The sequence below is a fragment of the Wyeomyia smithii genome, chromosome 2, assembly GCF_029784165.1.
Source record: "Wyeomyia smithii strain HCP4-BCI-WySm-NY-G18 chromosome 2, ASM2978416v1, whole genome shotgun sequence".
Taxonomy (NCBI): Eukaryota; Metazoa; Arthropoda; class Insecta; order Diptera; family Culicidae; genus Wyeomyia; species Wyeomyia smithii.
Genome location: NC_073695.1, coordinates 57,156,154 through 57,174,748, shown reverse-complemented (window position 1 = coordinate 57,174,748; position 18,595 = coordinate 57,156,154). Strand labels below are relative to the sequence as shown.

At 37.9% G+C, this 18,595-nt stretch overlaps 1 protein-coding gene across 1 annotated transcript; it reads right to left on the bottom strand.

Moving 5' to 3' along the window:
- Positions 1 to 3,343: 3,343 nt before the first annotated feature.
- LOC129723149 (regulator of hypoxia-inducible factor 1-like) lies at positions 3,344 to 18,547 on the bottom strand. Its single transcript, XM_055677156.1, has 9 exons — positions 18,287 to 18,547; positions 17,998 to 18,141; positions 5,408 to 5,588; positions 5,239 to 5,340; positions 4,973 to 5,166; positions 4,373 to 4,917; positions 4,162 to 4,312; positions 3,919 to 4,105; positions 3,344 to 3,859 (listed from the first exon to the last, which is right to left on the bottom strand). The coding sequence occupies exons 1-9, from the start codon at positions 18,470 to 18,472 to the stop codon at positions 3,582 to 3,584; spliced, it is 1,968 nt and encodes a 655-aa protein (XP_055533131.1). The 5' UTR covers positions 18,473 to 18,547; the 3' UTR covers positions 3,344 to 3,581.
- Positions 18,548 to 18,595: the final 48 nt, after the last annotated feature.

The window sequence follows — 18,595 nt, the reverse complement described above, 5'->3', positions numbered from 1 at the left end:
CAAATCATTATAGGTTGGTCGAGAATCATCATCCAAATGATTTTCCCACTCCTTTTGCGACACAGCATCGAGCCGACTGCTCAATAGCTCAACCAAAAAGGAGTTCCAATGATCTGTGGGTCTTCTAATTTGTTTAACATGCTAAGATGTTTTTCGAACGTGTCCGCCAAATCCGAAAGCGCAGACGAAGACTCTCTTTTGAGAGATGGAGAGGAGAGAAGTGCAGATAGATGTTGTTTGATCAGATAATGTTTGTTATCGAATCGTTTTCTGAGCAAATCCCATGCAATCATATAATTGGCTGAGCTCACAGCCAGTAACTGTACCAAACGAAGAGCATCTCCCTTCAAAACAGCCTTCAAGTATTGAAATTTTTGTATTGGCGACAACTGAGTGTTACTGTGTATGAGAGTATTGAACAAGTCATGGAAATTCATCTATTCATCAAAGTCGCCCTTGAATTCTGGGATTTTGATCTCCGGCAATCGGACACCGAACGTTTGAGTAGGTGGAGCAGTAGGCGAGGTTGGTAGGGGGGAGGATACATCTGTAACTGATGCTAGCTTATTCGACAGGGATCCTTTTAACTCGAAATATATTGTTTCAAACTCAACAAGCTCATCAGCGAGCTCGTCGCTGATCTCGTGTTCACATTCGATTTCAGCTTGGATTTCATTAAATTCGTCCCAAAGTGAATCAAGCTTTTCAATGCGAAATTTGATTTGCGGAAAGTCTCGCTCGAACACGAAATTAGCGTCATACTCCTTTATCAATTTAGCCGAACCAATGATGTTATTGCGGCGCACCAAAAGCCGCTTAACCTTCTTTGTATCCCCTTTCATAGTACGGCAACCTTTACGAGTTTTAACTACGCCGGCTGGTACTTTAGCCAACATTCACTCTTCTTTATTCAGTGATATAAATATAGGCACTCACCTGAATTGTTGTTGGCAGTTTACCTGTGCTCACTTGGCTAACCTGTTACCACGTGTCCTACTACGCTCGGTTTTACGTCCAAAATCCTCCAACATTATCCAATGCGTTCCGCGTGTGGCGAGGTAATTGGTTCCTGCGACTGATCCGAAATCATCCTGTAGTGATGATTGGCCGAGTTGACCATGCCGCTAACCTCCAAAATGTTACACCAGCGATGAATCAGCAAACGAACAATTCTCGGGTTTCGGCAGCAAATTTATGTTCCGGAATTTGTGCTGATTTGTCCAAAGGTCCTTTCTTCAAACAGCAATATATAATAAACCACGAGTTGGCCTATTTGAAACTGAAATTTATTATTCAGTATAACCACGATGTAAAGGATAATGACGATTCTGTGGTGCTTATGAATTTGTATTTACTCCGATAGCGAACTGATTGGAACTGACTCTATACTCTATTGCCAACTTCCTTCTTACTCCCTAGCTGCTAACGGTGTGCAAAAAGAGAGCTCTATTGATCTTGTTAGAAGAGACTCCTAACGAGAGTGATAACGGGCAATGTTTCCTGTCCAGCCTAGCTTAGATTTAGCGTTTTTTGATTGTAGGATATTGGTAGGAAAATAGGGCAATGTGTTCAAATTTTGTACAATGATTGACTTAAATCTAATGCCGCAACAAAGACCAAATTTAAAACAGTCTTAAAATCCTTTGGCTGCATAAAAAACTGGCTAAGAAGGAGTTGTAGGGAAATAATATTGTTTTACAAAAATGTATGCACAGCGGAAAAAAAGAGAGAGCAAAAAAAAATTTGAAAAATACACTGATTTTTTTTAGGTTTGATGGAAAGACCAGGATGGAAATATGCAATATGGTTTTTTTCTTAAGGATTTTTTTTTAATTTTAATATTTTCAACGATAATTGTCAAGTTTATGATGTTGTTTCTGAGGCACGACAACATTATTGACGTAGGACAATGAAAAAATACAGCAAAAATATGAAAAACAATTAACACTGAATTAGGGGAGCTCCGTACCCGCATGGTTACAGAGTCCGCTTTGGTAAGCGGGGTGGTCATTAGACTGGGACACGGTTATATAAGAAAAAAGGGATGGTGTTATTTTTTCGCTCCTATGCACTTTTAATGTTTTTAATGGGTCCTACAACAACTGTGTAAATTTTCAGACCGATCGGTGAAACTATATTTTTGCGCCGGATTTTTAAAGTTTCCATACGATTTTATATAGGAAAACCCACTTTTTCAAAACTTATTCTCTAGAGATGTCCAGTTGACTTCTAAAAATATATTGATACATGATATTTGTAGGAAATTTTTCAAGGAAAAACTCTTCTGAAAACCGTAAGGCGCTACGATGCATGTAGAAAAAGTTGTTCACCTTGAACTGGTTGGATATCTGACAAACAGCTCACCATTGAATTTTTCTAGCAACACTGCTGCAAATTTAACCATGTGATAAGAAATTATATCGCGTAAAATTTATCTTAGAGGCTTCTCCAAAAATACTATGAGCAAAAATCACACTTCCAAGCTTAATTCCACGCGTAATTATTACCCATCCTTAAACAAGATTGCAATAACAGCATGCTGTAGCAGTGATGCTGGAAAATTTCAATGGTGAGCCGTTCGTCAGACATTCAATCAGTTTGGGGTGAATAACTTTTTCTACATGCATCGTAGCGCCTTATAGTCTTCAGAAGAGTTTTTCCCAGAAAAATTTCCTACAAATATCATGTATCGATATATATTTAGGGACCACCTGGACATCTCTAGAGAATTCGTTTTGAAAAAGTGGATTTTTCCATATAAAATCGTATGGAAGCTTTATAAATAGGGCGCAAAAATATAGTTCCATCGATCGATCCGAAAAGTTACACAGCCTTTCATAGCACCCATAAAGAACACGAAAAGTGCATGGGAGCTAACATTTATTTTTTGTCCCACCCTAGCGGTCATGGGTTCGAATCTTAGTAGAATCAGGCCATTTGGTTGTCAAAGGACTTTAACATGGGTTTATTTTCAGGCTTCCCTCCACTTACACTTACCCTTCCTTCAATCTGAACTCTACAGTACCCCTGATGACTCTCCTTCTAATAAAAATAAGTCCCTATTATAATAAAACTGGTTTGAGAAACGTATAACTGTTCTCTCCAGGAAATTGTATATAGCCGATATTGTTAGGCCGGACAGACGCTTGGTGATTTAGTAGAGCAGTAAGCTTAAAACGGAAAGGTGACACCTACACACAAGCACGGATATGAATGATAAGCGTATCACTTACTTCAGTAGTGATACTGCCAATAATATGAAGTGCGAAGTACAGAAAACACCTGGCAATATCACAATAGATCTAATCTCTGGTCGCAGTGATGAGTCCACACAGAAAAAAACTTTATTAATGATATGACACTTTATTGACGGTATTTACTGTTCACAGATTTATTTCCCATTTTTATTTTTGTTTTTGGTTTTTTTTTTCATTTTAAAGGTTCCGGCCCTTCATAGCTATAATAATAACGACTCATAACGTTCTTTGGTATTTTTCAAGAGCCCTCCTCCTTAAGATTTAAAATTATTTTTTCTATAATCAATACCAAGGAATTTAAGGCATCGATTGAGAGCCAGAATTTCAATCTTGTTTCATAATATTTTTTCTGTCAAAGCACCAATACTTCAAGATAAGTCGAATGGGCTGTTCTATCACAAGGTAAGTAATCAGTCCGAATATGTAAGATATAACCGCAAGTCCCGTACATAATATAGCAATTTTAGGATAGGTAACTGTCACTGGCGTTGGGAGATAGTTGATCATGAGTCGAAGTAAGGGAACGTGAAGTACGTAAACACAATACGATAGCTTCCCCAACGTTATCAGTAGCTGAGAGCTTAGAATACGTCTAAAGATACCTAAAATACATACAAGACGAAGTAGACAAACTAACTATCACATTATAACAGATACTCACCTGGAGGATTTAAAAAGCAAGAGATGAAGCAAAGGCTACCACCAAGAGTACCGTGATTGTTGTACAGCATAAAGTAAAACGTGTTACGAAGCGATGAACGAGGCAAATCATGTTGATAAAAATGGTTCGATGTGCCAAGTATAAATATCACTATGAGTATAGTACTTTGCCTTATTAGATAGTAAACCTATAATCAACATATAAAATATATTATAGTCAACATAACAAGCCAGCGATTCTCACCCTTGATTCTCTGAGGTTGAGTTGTTTAGTTTTAGATTGATGATACAGATAGCCAACAATAATCCCGGCAATTGCTCCATTCATGTTGGTGTATCCAGGTTGATAAATGTGATTGAACCAGGGCTGATAGTACTGCATCGTTCGAAAATCTCTGCCAAAGATACGCTTTCAAATGAGGTTTAAATCACTAGAAAAATATCGACAGCCTTACGATAATCTTATTGGGATCATGGCTGCCAGCTTTAAGTTGTGCACGATAAGTGCGGGTATAATAATTGAAACTACGGCCATCATCGACAGTAAAAAATTGATTTTCTTCGGAAACTTCCATATCGCTGCCAGTAAAACCAGTGAACCAAGGAACAACTGCTGATCGGCAGCCAGGTACCAACCCTGAAGAAAACACGATTCTGTATCCGTTTCGGGTAAATTGTTCACAAAAAGGAGATTTTTCCATCCATGGCGTCGGCAAATATATCGTTCACCGGTTAGTATTGAATATCCCACCGGACTCACAACTACACCAGGAAGACTATCGCTAGTAATGGTAAGTAACAGGTAAAAGTAATATACTGGAAGTAGCCGAATGAGTCGATTGATGATTTTCGATCGAAAGTAGCTAGTGTCGAAGGGCTGATTCTTCTGGTGATCCTTGAGAAAGTTTGCCATCTGCAGCATACCTGTGATCACGAGGAAATTCTGAACAGAGACCGGTGTTAGCGATATGAAGATTCGTATCAGCGGATTTTGCGACATCTAAAATAAACGTTAGTTGAAAAATTTAAATTTTATAAAAAAACACCGTCGTTACCTTTTCGAATTGCTCAGGATTTCTTTGGGGCAGAATTGCGCTCACCAACAGACAATGGATAATCAACGTGTAGATGTTGATGAGAAAGCGCAACCCATCGATGTAGCTAAAATCTCGATAGATTTCATTTTTTGGCTGTTCAAAGAGACGAACCCAGTTCTGCCGAACGGCGAATGAGGAGACGAACACACTATCTGCATTGGTGTGGAATGGCAATATGATTAATCAATTGAATTAGAATGGCACAAGCAGAAGTTAAAGATTACCCTTAAGTTGAGCATCTTTCGTGAACAGGTCAAGTGCACTAGCAGCAAACACGGAGACAATTAGTATGAAAACTATAGCTAGAAATGCAATCGTCCACCAGTCTGGAAAAGACAAAAGTATTCAACACATATTCAACAACAAGTAACTGCATGCTCTAGGCCACAGTACCTCTACCAACTGGTTGCTCCGATAAATCACTGCTCAGGCAGTACTGGATGCTAGAGTACCCACGCTGAGTCAGGTTGTAATCACGCTGTAATCGATTGTTGACGCAGACGTTCATTAGCGTAGCGTACTTTGAGTTGAGCTGCTCGACTCTGTCTTTCCAGTAGTGAGCCGGATAGTTGTGCTATTCGATATGGAATATAGAAGACAAAATAGGATAGCAGAATGTTGTCTAACTTTCAAGAATGCTGTAGATAAATATTCTGGGGGAATAAATAGTTTGTGTTCTAAAGCTATTAGTGTAAGTAGTTGTTGTTTAGTGTTTGTATGGTACAGACACCAATATATGACTGGATATGACAAAAGTATGTATACGTCATCGACTTTTTCGACAATGCTTTGATTCTAGGATACTTGGTATGATGTTCAGTGAATAGGAAAATTGAATTGAATTTTTTAAGAAAAAAATGATTTCTGATTTGAATTTTTAATTTTTATCTTGCTCAATTTTTTCTAGATAACTCAATCATAAACATGGGAAAAAATCAAATGAGTTCAAAACTATTAAATGATAGAACTAAAAAAATGGAATTCATCATTAGAACTTAGATTGGGAGACAATGTTAAGTACTCAGAACATGAAAGCTTAAACTTCAACCAGGTGTAATTCAACTCGTAAATCGTAATTCAACTCGTGATGTCAAAATGTATTAGATTGCTAAAAATGTGTTCGTCTTTCAAAAGTTCACAAAATTACAAACTGTAGATATTTTTTAACATTGGTCGAACCGGCGACATCGAACACTTAAACGTCTTAGAGCTGCTGCGCTTAGGCACTATACTAATCATCGAAACGCAGTGACTAACCGCGAACTCAATTGCGTCAGTAGCAACTATATGTAGAAATTACATCCACTTTCTCTACAATATGTGATGAAAACGCAATCAGATCTCGAACGAAATCCAAAGCGGTTTTGAAAATTTGCAAACGAAAAACGAGAAGAAACCGGACTCCCATCTACCATGTTTCTTGAGAACGGATCTACCAGTGAAACTGTTCTAAATTCCACTAGGTCTGTGTTTAATTATCACGAGGCTAATTGGGATCGATATCGTACCACGATCGAAGAAAGCTTAAATTGTGATATTGTTTTACAAAATAGTGCTGACATTGACAGAGCATTAGATAATTTTATCAGCTTAATTCTCAATGCCTGGAATTTATCAGTTCCTATGGCTCGAGTGAAATTTAATGCACCAATTATTGACAGTGAACTTCAACTTCTTATACGTTTGAAGATTCATTTTCTTACGAAATGAAAATTTCAAAAGAGAAGTTGAACAACTAATACCAAATTCCAAACCTTTCTGGAAGCTTTTGAAGGTTCTTAAGAAACCTTCAAAGCCTATTCCAGTCCTCAAAGATATTTCTTACGAATGAACAAAAAGCTCAAAAACTTGCTCAGCAGTTCGAGATTGTTCATAATTTCAATTTGAACGTAATGAGTCCTATTGAAAATGAAGTATCACAAAAGTATGATCAGATCACCACTCAAGCATTTCTTCCTGAGGAGGTATCGGAAACAAACTTGAATGAAATACGAACTATTATCAAGAACTTCAAAAACATGAAAGCACCAGGAGATGATGGGATTTTTTATATCCTTCTCAAAAGACTTCCCGAAAGCTCTTTAAATTTCTTGGTAAGAATTTTTAACAGATGCTTTGAATTAGCATATTTTCCCTCAAAATGGAAAAATGTCAAGGTCACTCCAATTTTAAAACCTGAAAAAAAAATCCAGCTGAAGCATCAAGTTATCGTCCAATTAGTTTACTCTCTCCTAAGCAATCTTCTTGAAAGAATGATTCTTAATAGAATGATCACATATCAATGAAAATTCAATTTTTGCAAATGAGCAGTTTGGATTTCGCCATGGGCATTCGACTACTCATCAGTTACTTAGAATAACTAATATGATTTGTACTAATAAATCTAAAGGTTATACAACTGGAGCTGCTCTTTCAGACATAGAAAAAGCAATTGACAGTGTTTGGCATAAAAGTTTGATAGCTAAAATGTCCAATTTCCGTTTTCCTCTTTACATCACAAATATGATAAAAAGTTACTTGACTGACCGCACTCTTCAGGTTAACTATTTAAATGGTAAATCTGATAGATTGGCTGTTAGAGCTAGTGTACCTCAAGGAAGTATCTTGGGGCCAGTCTTATATAATATTTTTACTTCTGATCTTCCCGATTTATCACCATGATGTGAGAAATCTCTGTTTTGTGACGATACAAGCATTTCCGTGAAGGGAAAAAGCCTTCGTGTCATATGCAGTAGGCTGCAAAAAAGTCTAGATATATCTTCTCCATATTTGCAGAAATGGAAGATTTCCCCTAATGCATCAAAACACAATTAATTATTTTTCCTCATAAACCAAGAGTTTCTTTTCTCAAACCCACCAATAATCATGTTGTTAAGATGAACGGTGCAATCTTAAATTGGTTTGACCAAGCTAAATATTTAGGGCTAATTTATGATAAAAATCTTACTTTCAAGGAGCACATTGATAATATTCAAACAAAGTGCAATAAATATATAAAATGTTTGTATCCTCTAATCAACAGAAATTCTAGACTTTGTCTCAAGAATAAACTGTTAATTTACAAATATTTAGACCAGCATTGTTATACGCAGTCCCCATCTGGACAAGTTGTTGTACAACCAGAAAGAAGATGCTTTAAAGGATTCAGTATAAACTTCTGAAAATGATATTGAAGCGTCTTCGCTAGTTTAGCACGAATGACCTACACAGGCTTAGTGGAAACATTAGAAAATATGTCAAACCAAATTTTCAATAAGTTCTGACAAAAATCGTTGCAACCCTCAATTACAACGATTAGCTCACTTTATAGTCAGTAAGATAGGTGTAAGATTAGGCTAAGGTTTAATTTTAAATTTATTTTCTTTTTTTTTTTTCGACAAGTAGGTTTACAATTTTTCTACAATTATATTCACTTAACTGCGGAAGCAATTACTATTTTTTAATGAAATAAAAATTAAAATATATGTAATAGTGTTGATATGTCACCGTTTGTAGCAGAACACACAATATAAATTCTGAATAAATATTAGTAAATAATTAATTCATCACATTATAAAAAATATCAAATAATTTTTTTCATGAGTTTCTCTCAACTCAAATTTTTTTTGCCAATCAATGAAATTATTTGTTGGGAAAGAATTCGATTTGAAATTTTGAAATAAAGTAAACTCATGTTAAAAATTACAAGAGTTTGTATAGAAATGAATTTCTAAGCGCAGTAAGCGCAGAAATCCAGTATAATCTACACCCAAAAGTTGAAAGAGTGGTAATATTTTTTTTTTTATAAAACATCCCAAATATACAGGTTGCGGCAAAGTTTTATGCATGTTATTAGCAAAAATTTAATATTATTAGCGTTCTCAAGGACAATATTTGAAATTCGCTTATCCCAAGAAAAATATTTCAAACTCTATATTCGGACAACAGAACATCGATCTGCAATAGCCGACGAAACTGTCAATTCAGTCTCACAAAAATTTGGTTTCACAGATTACGATAACATTGAAGAGCACTTCAACGATTTCATTCCATTTTTTTGACGTAGGACTACGTTTTCCTTTATTATGCTGCTGTATATTAAGTAAAACTTGAAATATATTTATAAATATATAATAAATAATTTGTCGCTGGGTAGTTACAATTTATCAGATTTTCATAGTATCACATGTTTTTCCTATTACGTGGTAAACATTTCTAAAAAGTTCTAAGGTCTTATATACGTTTAGCTGACCCGGCAAACTTCGTCCCGCCTATTTTAGTGTTTAATTTAATAATTTTAAACATTTCAAATTTATTGATTCCTTGCGATTGGATTATATCGTTTAAAAATAATTGGTTTTATCGGAATGGCAACATCCTCAACTTTTGGCTTTTGTACATGACCTCTATTCCGGATATATATTGGGTGCATTTCAGTCATTTTCGTTGTTTTCCAGAAACTAAAAGTGGTCGTTTTCTAATTCAAAATGGTGTCCAGGGTCAATGCTTGGCTTCTTTACATCATTTCGATTACGGACTTATCCATATGTAGTAGTATTCGGTTATTTGCGGATGTTTTCCAGAAGTTGCCATTTTTCAATTCAAACTGTTGTCTAAGGTCAATTTATAGCTCCTTGCAACATTCCGGAACCGGTGATCCGGAACCGCAAGTCACCATCTTGGATTTAAAAATGGCATTTGGAGACAATTTCTGGCCCCTGAGCGTCATTCTGGTTTGAGAAACACCATATTGGGTGTTATTTGGTCATTTTCGGCTGTTTTCCAAAACCGGATGTCACCATCTTCGAATTCAAAATGGTGTCTGTGGTCGATTCTAGCTCCTGTGTATCATTCTGGTTCCGAAGATACTCATTTTGTATGGAAATCGGCCATTTTTGGTTGTTTTTTAGAAACCGGAAGTTGCCATCTCACAATTCATAATGGTGTCTGAGGTCAATTTTCAGCTTAATTCTCGTTCCAGAGATACTCATATTGGGTGGTATTTGGTCACTTTAGGCTGTTTACCGGACACCGGAAGTCGCCATCTTGGATTTCAAAACAATTTCGGCCCTCCGTGCGTCAATCTGGTTAAAGAAACGCTCATATTGAGTGGTATTTGATCATTTTAAGCTGTTTTCTAGACACCGGAAGTCGCCATCTGAGGTCGATTTTTGGCTTCAGTGGTCGATTTGTGGCTTCAGTGCATCATAGCAATCCCGGAAATACCCATATTGGGTGGTATTTAGTCATTTGCCGCTGTTTTTCGAGAACCGAAAGTCGCCATCTTGAATTTCAAAATGGCATTTGGGAACAATTTCTGGCCTCCATGCGTCAATCTGATTAAAGAAACGCTCATATTAAGTGGTATTTGATCATTTTCGGCTGTTTTCCAGACACCGGAAGTTGCCATCTTACAATTCAAAATGTTGTCTGAGGTCGATTTGTGGCTTCAGTGTATCATAACAATCCCGGAAACACCCATATGGCGTCCTACACAAATTACTTAACGCTAAAAACCTAAATTTTAGACCCCCTCCCCCCTATGTAACGATAAGTAACGTTAGATATGACTCCCCCCCTGAGATTACGTAACGCTGGACAACCTGTCCCCCCCTCCAAATTTGTAATTTTGAGCAAACATCTCAGCTACGTAACGGGCTCAACTATCCCCCCCCCTCTCCCCCTATGTAACAATAAGTAACGCAGACTTATCCCCCCTCCCCCTCCCCTTCATGCGTTACGTAATTTGTGTACGACGCCTATTGGGTGGTATTTGGTCATTTGCTGCTGTTTTTCAGAAACCGGAAGTCGCCATCTTGGATATCAGAATGGCATTAGGAGACAATTTTTGGCCTCTGAGCGTCATTCTGGTTGAAATGGTCTGGTTCTGGTCTGAGGTCGAATTGTGGCTTCAGTGCATCATAAAAATCCCGGAAATATCCATATTTGGTGGTATTTGGTCATTTTCGGCTGTTTTCCAGACACCGTAAATCGCCATCTTACAATTCAAAATGTTGTCTGAGGTTGATTTGTGGCTTCAGTGCGTCATAACAATTCCGGAAATACCCATATTAGGTGGTATATGGCCATTTGTCGCTGTTTTTCGGAAACCGGAAGTCGCCATCTTGGATTTAAAATGGCATTTGGGAACAATTTCTGGCCTCCGTGCGTCAATCTGATTAAAGAAACGCTCATATTGAGTGGTATTTGATCATTTTTGGCTCTTTTCCAGACAGCGGAAGTTACCATCTTACAATAAGAAATGTTGTCTGAGGTCGATTTGTGGCTCCAGTGCATCATAACAATCCCGGAAATACCCATATTGGGTGGTATTTGGTCATTTGCCGCTGATTTTCAGAAACCGGAAGTCGCCATCTTGGATTTCAGAATGGCATAAGGAGACCATTTTTGGCCTCTGAGCGTCAATCTAGTTGAAGAAACATTTATATTGGGTGGTATTTGGTCATTTTCGGCTGTTTTCCAGACACCGGAAGTCGCCATCTTACAATTCAAATTGTTGTTTGAGGTCGATTTGTGGCTTCAGTGCGTCATAACAATTCCGGAAATACCCATATTAGGTGGTATTTGGTTATTTGCCACTGATTTTCAGAAACCAGAAGTCGCCATCTTGGATTTCACATTGGCATTAGGAGACAATTTTTGGCCTCTTAGCGTCAATCTGGTTGAAGAAACACTTATATTTGGTGTTATTTGGTCATTTTCGGCTGTTTTCCAGGCACCGGAAGTCGCCATCTTACATTTCGAAATGTTGTCTGAGGTCGATTTGTGGCTTCAGTGCACCATAACAATTCCGGAAATACCCATGTTTGGTGGTATAAGGTCATTTGCCGCTATTTTTCAGAAACGGGAAGTCGCCATCTTGGATTTCAAAATGGTATTTGGAGACATGCCAGAAGAAGGAAGGGTGTCGAAACATTATGGACATGTTTGTTACACCTAAAACATTCACCTGCTAAATTTTGTTATATTTGCTTGATTGGTTCTCGAGCTGTGCGTAATTTGAGTTTCATTTGTATGGGACCCCTCCCTTATAGAAAAGAGAGGGGTGTAAAACCATTATATTTGTTACCCCTAAAAACAATCACCTGCCAAATTTGGTTCCATTTAGTTGGTTAGTTTTCGAGATAAGCAAAAATTTGTGTTTCATTTGTTATGAACTCCTCCCTCACAGAAGAGGGAGGGGAGTTGAACCACTATGGACATACTTGTTACCTCTAAAAACATTCACATACCAAATTTGGTTGTATTTGGTTGATTGGTTCTCGAGCTGTGCGAAATTCGTATTTCATTTGCATGGGACCCCTCCCTTGTAGAAGAGGGAGGGGTGTCAAACCATTATGTATATATTTGTTACCCCAAAAACATCTACCTACCAAATTTTGTTCTATTTACTTGGTTGGTTCTCGAGATGTGCAGAAATTTGTGTTTCATTTGTATTGGACCCCTCCCTCACAGAAGACGAAGGGGAGTCAAACCACTATGGACATACTTGTTACCTCTAAAAACATTCACATACCAAATTTGGTTGTATTTGGTTGATTGGTTCTCGAGCTGTGCGAAATTCGTATTTCATTTGTATGGGACTTCTCCTTTGTAGATGAGGGAGGGGTGTCAAACCATTATGGATATATTTGTTACCCCTAAAAACATCTACCTACCAAATTGGGTTCTATTTACTTGGTTATTTCTCGAGATGTGCAGAAATTTGTGTTTTATTTGTATGGGACCCCTCCCTTCCAGAAGAGGGAAGGGTGTCGAATCAACATAGACATATTTGTTACTCCTAAAAACATTCACATGCCGAATTTGGTTCCATTTACTTGGTTAGTTCTCGAGATGTGCAGAAATTTGTGTTTCATTTGTATGGGACCCCTCCCTTCCAGAAGAGGGAAGGGGGTCGAACCAACATGGACATATTTGTTGTTCCTAAAAACATCCACATGCCAAATTTGGTTCCATTTGCTTGGTTAGTTTTCGAGATGTGCAGAAATTTGTGTTTCAGTTGTATGGGACCCCTCCCTTGCAGAAGAGGGAGGGGTCTCGAACTATCTTAGTCACCTTTCCCTGTCCCTAAAACCCCTATATACAAAATTTCACGCCGATCGGTTCGGTAGTTTCCAAGCCTATATGAATCAGACAGACAGACAGACAGAGCTGCATTTTTATATGTTTAGATTTCAGGGCTCATTTCCCTAATGCAGACATCGAAAAAGTAGACTAAACAAATCCATGTGTTTCACCAATTAGCATCGCGTTCGAGCAAAACTGCTGCTTAAATTGCCGATGGCGCAACAAAGATTTAACATGCCTTAGCTACCGCCGCACTGGTCCAGAAATGAAAAAAGGTGGTCAAAAGTCATTTTCTCGTAAACGTTACATTTCAGAGCAATACTGTCTTCGGGAAAGTTTTAGAGTAAATAAAGACCCTTCTTTGGACATTAACAGATTCGTGATGAATCCCCCTACAAGTGAGATAAAAAGAACATTTTCTCTAAAAATCAATATTTTTTATCGCCGTATTCGGCAAAGTTTTCCAAAATAACAAAACAAAAAATTTTGCTGAAGACACTAGGTAGCTATCTTACTGAGCTATCTGATTATGTTCAATGATGTTTTAAAGAAAAGATTTTTGCCGGTAAAATTCATATTTTATACCACTGTACTGCCTGTGATCGCATAACTGTAACATTCGACATTTCATGGTTTTAGAGTTTTTAATGGGGAAGTGCTTAAAATGGTATGTACTTTTTACATCTGCAATAATATGCTTATGTTTGTTCGAAAAAACTCGTAAAAAATACCAAGTTGTTTTGTCACACAGCATAAATAACCGCATAATTGTCACACTACGCTAATGCTCAATATGAACCTATGTGTCGCTGAAACAAAAAATACTAACAACTTATAATTGTTCCGTTTCTTTTGCTTTTAATAATGAAACAATTTCTGGATTTTGTGTTTTATTTATTTAAGTGAACAACGAAAGCAAGCTATAAATAAGACATTATTTTCTTATCTCAGGAATATTTTTCCAATACTCCCTATCTTCAGCACTAAGAACAGGTAACAAAATCTATAGCAGACTAGTTTTTCTCTCGGACTCTACTCCTCGGGCCATGACTTGTCGTTTGACAGTGTTTTCCAATCTGAACATTTCATCTTCAACAATACGATGTTGCTTTTTTGAAAGTAAGGAACAGCTCTTAATTTCACCGTCTCCAACTTTATCGCTATATTGGAATAAAAACGATCCTTTTCTTAGTATAACTTCCCGAATATTGTCGATAAATGGACGAGGTTTGCAACTATTCAATGTATATTGTGATACAATCATCGATAAGGACAGAAAATCTCCAGGCTCCATTTTGATGACCTCCACTCGTTTCTTCGCGTTTTTAACAGCGGTTTCGAAATCATCCATGGTTGTAACGGGTTTACCATGTCTCATTCGTGCTTCCACAGCAGCATGGAAACTATCAGCAGCCATAAAGGTGTGCCCTGACTCAAAATATTTCAAAACAATTTCCTGTACTTGAATATTTTCTGCATTTATCAATAGTATCAAGTACAAAAAAGATTCCAATTTTTATTTCGAGCCGAGCAGTTGTCCAGCCACATGATGATCTTGGGTTTATCATTGAACCGATGTACAATCCGTCCAAAGCAACTTAAAATATCATTTGATGATCTACCTGCAGTCGGCTCATCCCAAATGCAGGCAAGCACAGGATATATTTTGGAATAGTTTCCCACAGGAGCGAAGGTTTCGTTAAAAACTAGCAGTCTTTGAGAAAAAACAACGGTTTTAAGTCCTTCAAGGCGTGGAATCTGGACAACCTATTTATAAATAACTTATTAAGGATGCAGTCATTTTCTTATTTTTTATAAAACGAATACCTTATGCAGATCTACCGCTAGCACAACGCACCCAGCTTGTACCTCTTCACCATCTTTGCGGTATGCAGCTCTTGAATGTTTTGCAAGTTCAACATGTGCATCCATATCTTCACATATTTTGCAAGCAACTTCATCTGGAAAAGGATCAGCATTGTGGTTGAAATCCTTTTTATGTTGTTTTCCACTGACGCACTTCTCGCACTGTTCATGGCCCAATTTGACCAAGGATATGTTGAGCCGCTTTAGTACCCTGCAGTAAAACGAGTAGCTGACTTGAAGCTTCATCACGTGGGATCTTTGGTATTCGTTATACATGTTTTTCTCAGACAAGTCTGAGGGCAAGTATAGACGGTTTGGCGCATGATCCCTTCGATAATGGGACACAGTAGGGTTGTAGCTCATGATATGGCTCCTAACGGCGTCGTATTTCGAGGTGCTACGGACGTATTTGCCTCGTTTGAATTCTCTGGGCATTCCATCTACCTCGTTGGTAAGGCAGCGATATAGAACGTTTCTATATAGGTATACAAAGAAAACGGATTAAGAACAGAAAAATCACATTCTGCGGAGAAACATACCCGCACGTGTCCTTGAATCCGATTCTGTTCAAAAAAAAACTTTCGACAAACATTTTTGAACTCGCCATTGTTCATCATAATGTTGAATTCATACCGGAACATTTTGAACCTTCCATTGGTATGGCGGTTCCTTTGACGCCGTTTGACTGCCACACGATACACTCTTTCGCGTACGAATGCTGCTTGCCCAGAGGTGTCATTCCAATACTTCAGGTTTTCCTGCATCCGTTCATCTTTTGTAAACTCTTCTGAGCAGCCTATGCGGCATCCACATCTCTCAAACTTAACACCATGGATTATTCGTCGTTTCTTCGCCTTAAATAAACGTTGTTGCTCTTTTTTCTGATCGCTTGCGTTTTCTGGTAACAGGATTAGCGGGAGACTCAAAAAAGCTGCCATCAGAATCCACATCAGCATCCACTGGAACTCGGAAGTTATTCTGGTCGATATCTGAATATTCTTCGGAATTTTCATCACTTTCATAAGCCGTTTTTATTAACAGGAGAGCAAGAGACATCTTGACAGTTCGGTTGCAGCACAAATCACAATACGTGAGATTTGCGATGCAAAAAACGCAGATTTTCAATCAAAGAAGGCAGTGTGACTGATATGCGAATATATTCCAAATCCATCTTGAAAGTAACGGCATAAAAGTATCGTTGCAAAAATATGATCAAATTTAACTTCAAAACGGATGTATAATGTATACATAGCATAAAGCAGTGCTTACGTAACAATATTGAGTTTAGTTTGACCATCCATTTACTACATATATTAAGAACAATGCAGTTAAAGCCAAAATATAAAAGCGTCGTTTGCTCGAACAACCAATTTTGCAAATGTTACAATTATGCGGTCACAGGCAGTGTACCTCTGATATTCTCACTGAACTTTTGAAACAACATCAGACCTTTATTTTTTATATGTTACAGCAGACTTTTTTTATGATAATCAGGTTTCCATCAATTTTTCCTGCCAAAAAAATAACTTTTGACAAGTAGTTTTTGATTTTCTGCCGTTTCCCAACACATCCCACGGCAAGATTACCACCAATTGAATTGTCCATGTGCTCTGCACACATGGCAGTTAAAATTTCTTGCAGAAATTTGCAGAAACTTATAAAATCATTGAACAAAACAACTTCAACGTAAGTTTATTTCGTAGAGAGCTTCGTAGCCGCAAGGTTACAGAGTCCGCTTTGATAAGCGAGTGGTCGTGGGTTCGAATCTTAGTAGAATCAGGCCATTTGGTTGTCAAAGGACTTTAACATGGGTTCATTCTCAGGCTCTCCACCACATACCCTTCCTTCAAGCTGAATTCTATAGTACCCTTGCTGACTTTCATCCTGACAAAAAAGGCCCTCTTATGATAAAACTGTTCTGAGTAACGTATAATAGTTCTCTTTAGGGAATTGTAGTAATGACGCGGTCTTGGCTGGAGGAACGAGGTTTCGATAAGACTCCTTCCTCTTGACAAAAATATAAGTCCTACTAATAATAAACCTGACCAGAGGTGAAGCATTGAGTGCCTCTTCAGGGAATTGTGATTGTGACGCGGTTGTTGGTAGGAGGAACGAGGTTCGATAAGACTCCTTCCTCTTGACAAAATAAGTCTTTCTTATAATAAAACTGATTTCAGAAATAATTACCCTCTACAGGGAATTGTAATTGGCGATATTGGCACGAGGAACGAGGTTTCGATAAGACTCCTTCCTCTTGACATAATAAGCCCCTTTTAGAATAAACTTGGCCAGAGAGGAACGTTAGGTGTAGCCTCAGTTCAGGGAATTGTAATTTGCCGGTATTGGTAGGATAGAAAAGAGGCTAGGTATAGTAGAGCAGTAAGCTTGAAATGAAAGGGTAAACTCTTACACACAAGCACGGATATAAATAAAAAAAAGCGTATCATTCACATCAATAGTGATACTGCCAATAATATGAAGTGCGGAGTACAGAAAACACCTGGGCAATATCACAATAGATCAAAATGTCTCTGGTCGCAGTGATGAGTCCACACAGAGGAAAAATAAAAGTTCATTTATGTCACGTTGATCAATAGCAGATCTTTGTTGGAAAAAACATAGCAAGCTTTGAATTTTTACGTTTTGATGCATCTTTTGAAGTATTATCGATGCTTGTAAACACGTGGTTTTTGAAAAAAAATTACCGCAAACGTTTTACCGCAAACTCGTTTCCGTTCTCATCATTGAAATTATCGATATCGATCAAAAATCAGAAGTTTGAGGCCTGTTTTCTCCGACTGATTAAAATGGGCGCCACTGCTTAAGCCGTTCCTTACCCTACCTGTATGTGTACTTTTTCTATAATAAACTCATTCATTGTGTTCGACGAAGCTTCAACAATGTTTCATTCTGATTAGAACAAGTCACTTATATCGTCAGTATTCCTTACTGTTGGATTACTTCAGAAAATCTCGATTGTGATATAGCATCCCCTAATCTCTTTCTTATAGTTTTGTATACAACACAACAAAAACTAGTGTACTTACCGGATAGTCAATACTAAATTCAGGATAGTATAGCTGCTGCTGACTTTGTTTGCTGACACTAGCAAGCTCAGCCTCACAGTTTGCAACGCAAACACCCCATTCCAGATGATTGCGACGAAAACCTGCCGCTATGCGGCTGTTGGTCTGTTGATTTTGGATGCGGCATTAATCGTTAAGAACCCGAAAAAATTTGCGGATGCGTCTTTAGTTACGTTGTTGAAAATTGCCAGTTGGGTTGACAGACAATTTTGCATAACGTAACCAAAACTGCTTGGGATCGAACACTTACTACTACGTCAGCTGCGTTTGGTTTCAAATGAATTTCTACACTACAAAAAGACGCCCGACAATGTTCGTAGCTGTCGTACCGGAACAACGGTGGAACCAGAGCAGATTCCGATGCGTCGAACGAAGCAAATGCCCATTTTAGACATCCTGTGAGCAGCAAAAACACTATCAGTCGGAACGTAACCATTTCGAATGGCGGTGTGTTGTCAATCTGGTCACCTTTCTCGCAGACCGGTTCGGATCTAACTGGAACCGTTCGAACGATTCCACTAACCGACTGCGGCAGTTAACGTAGCTAGGTGTTATACCC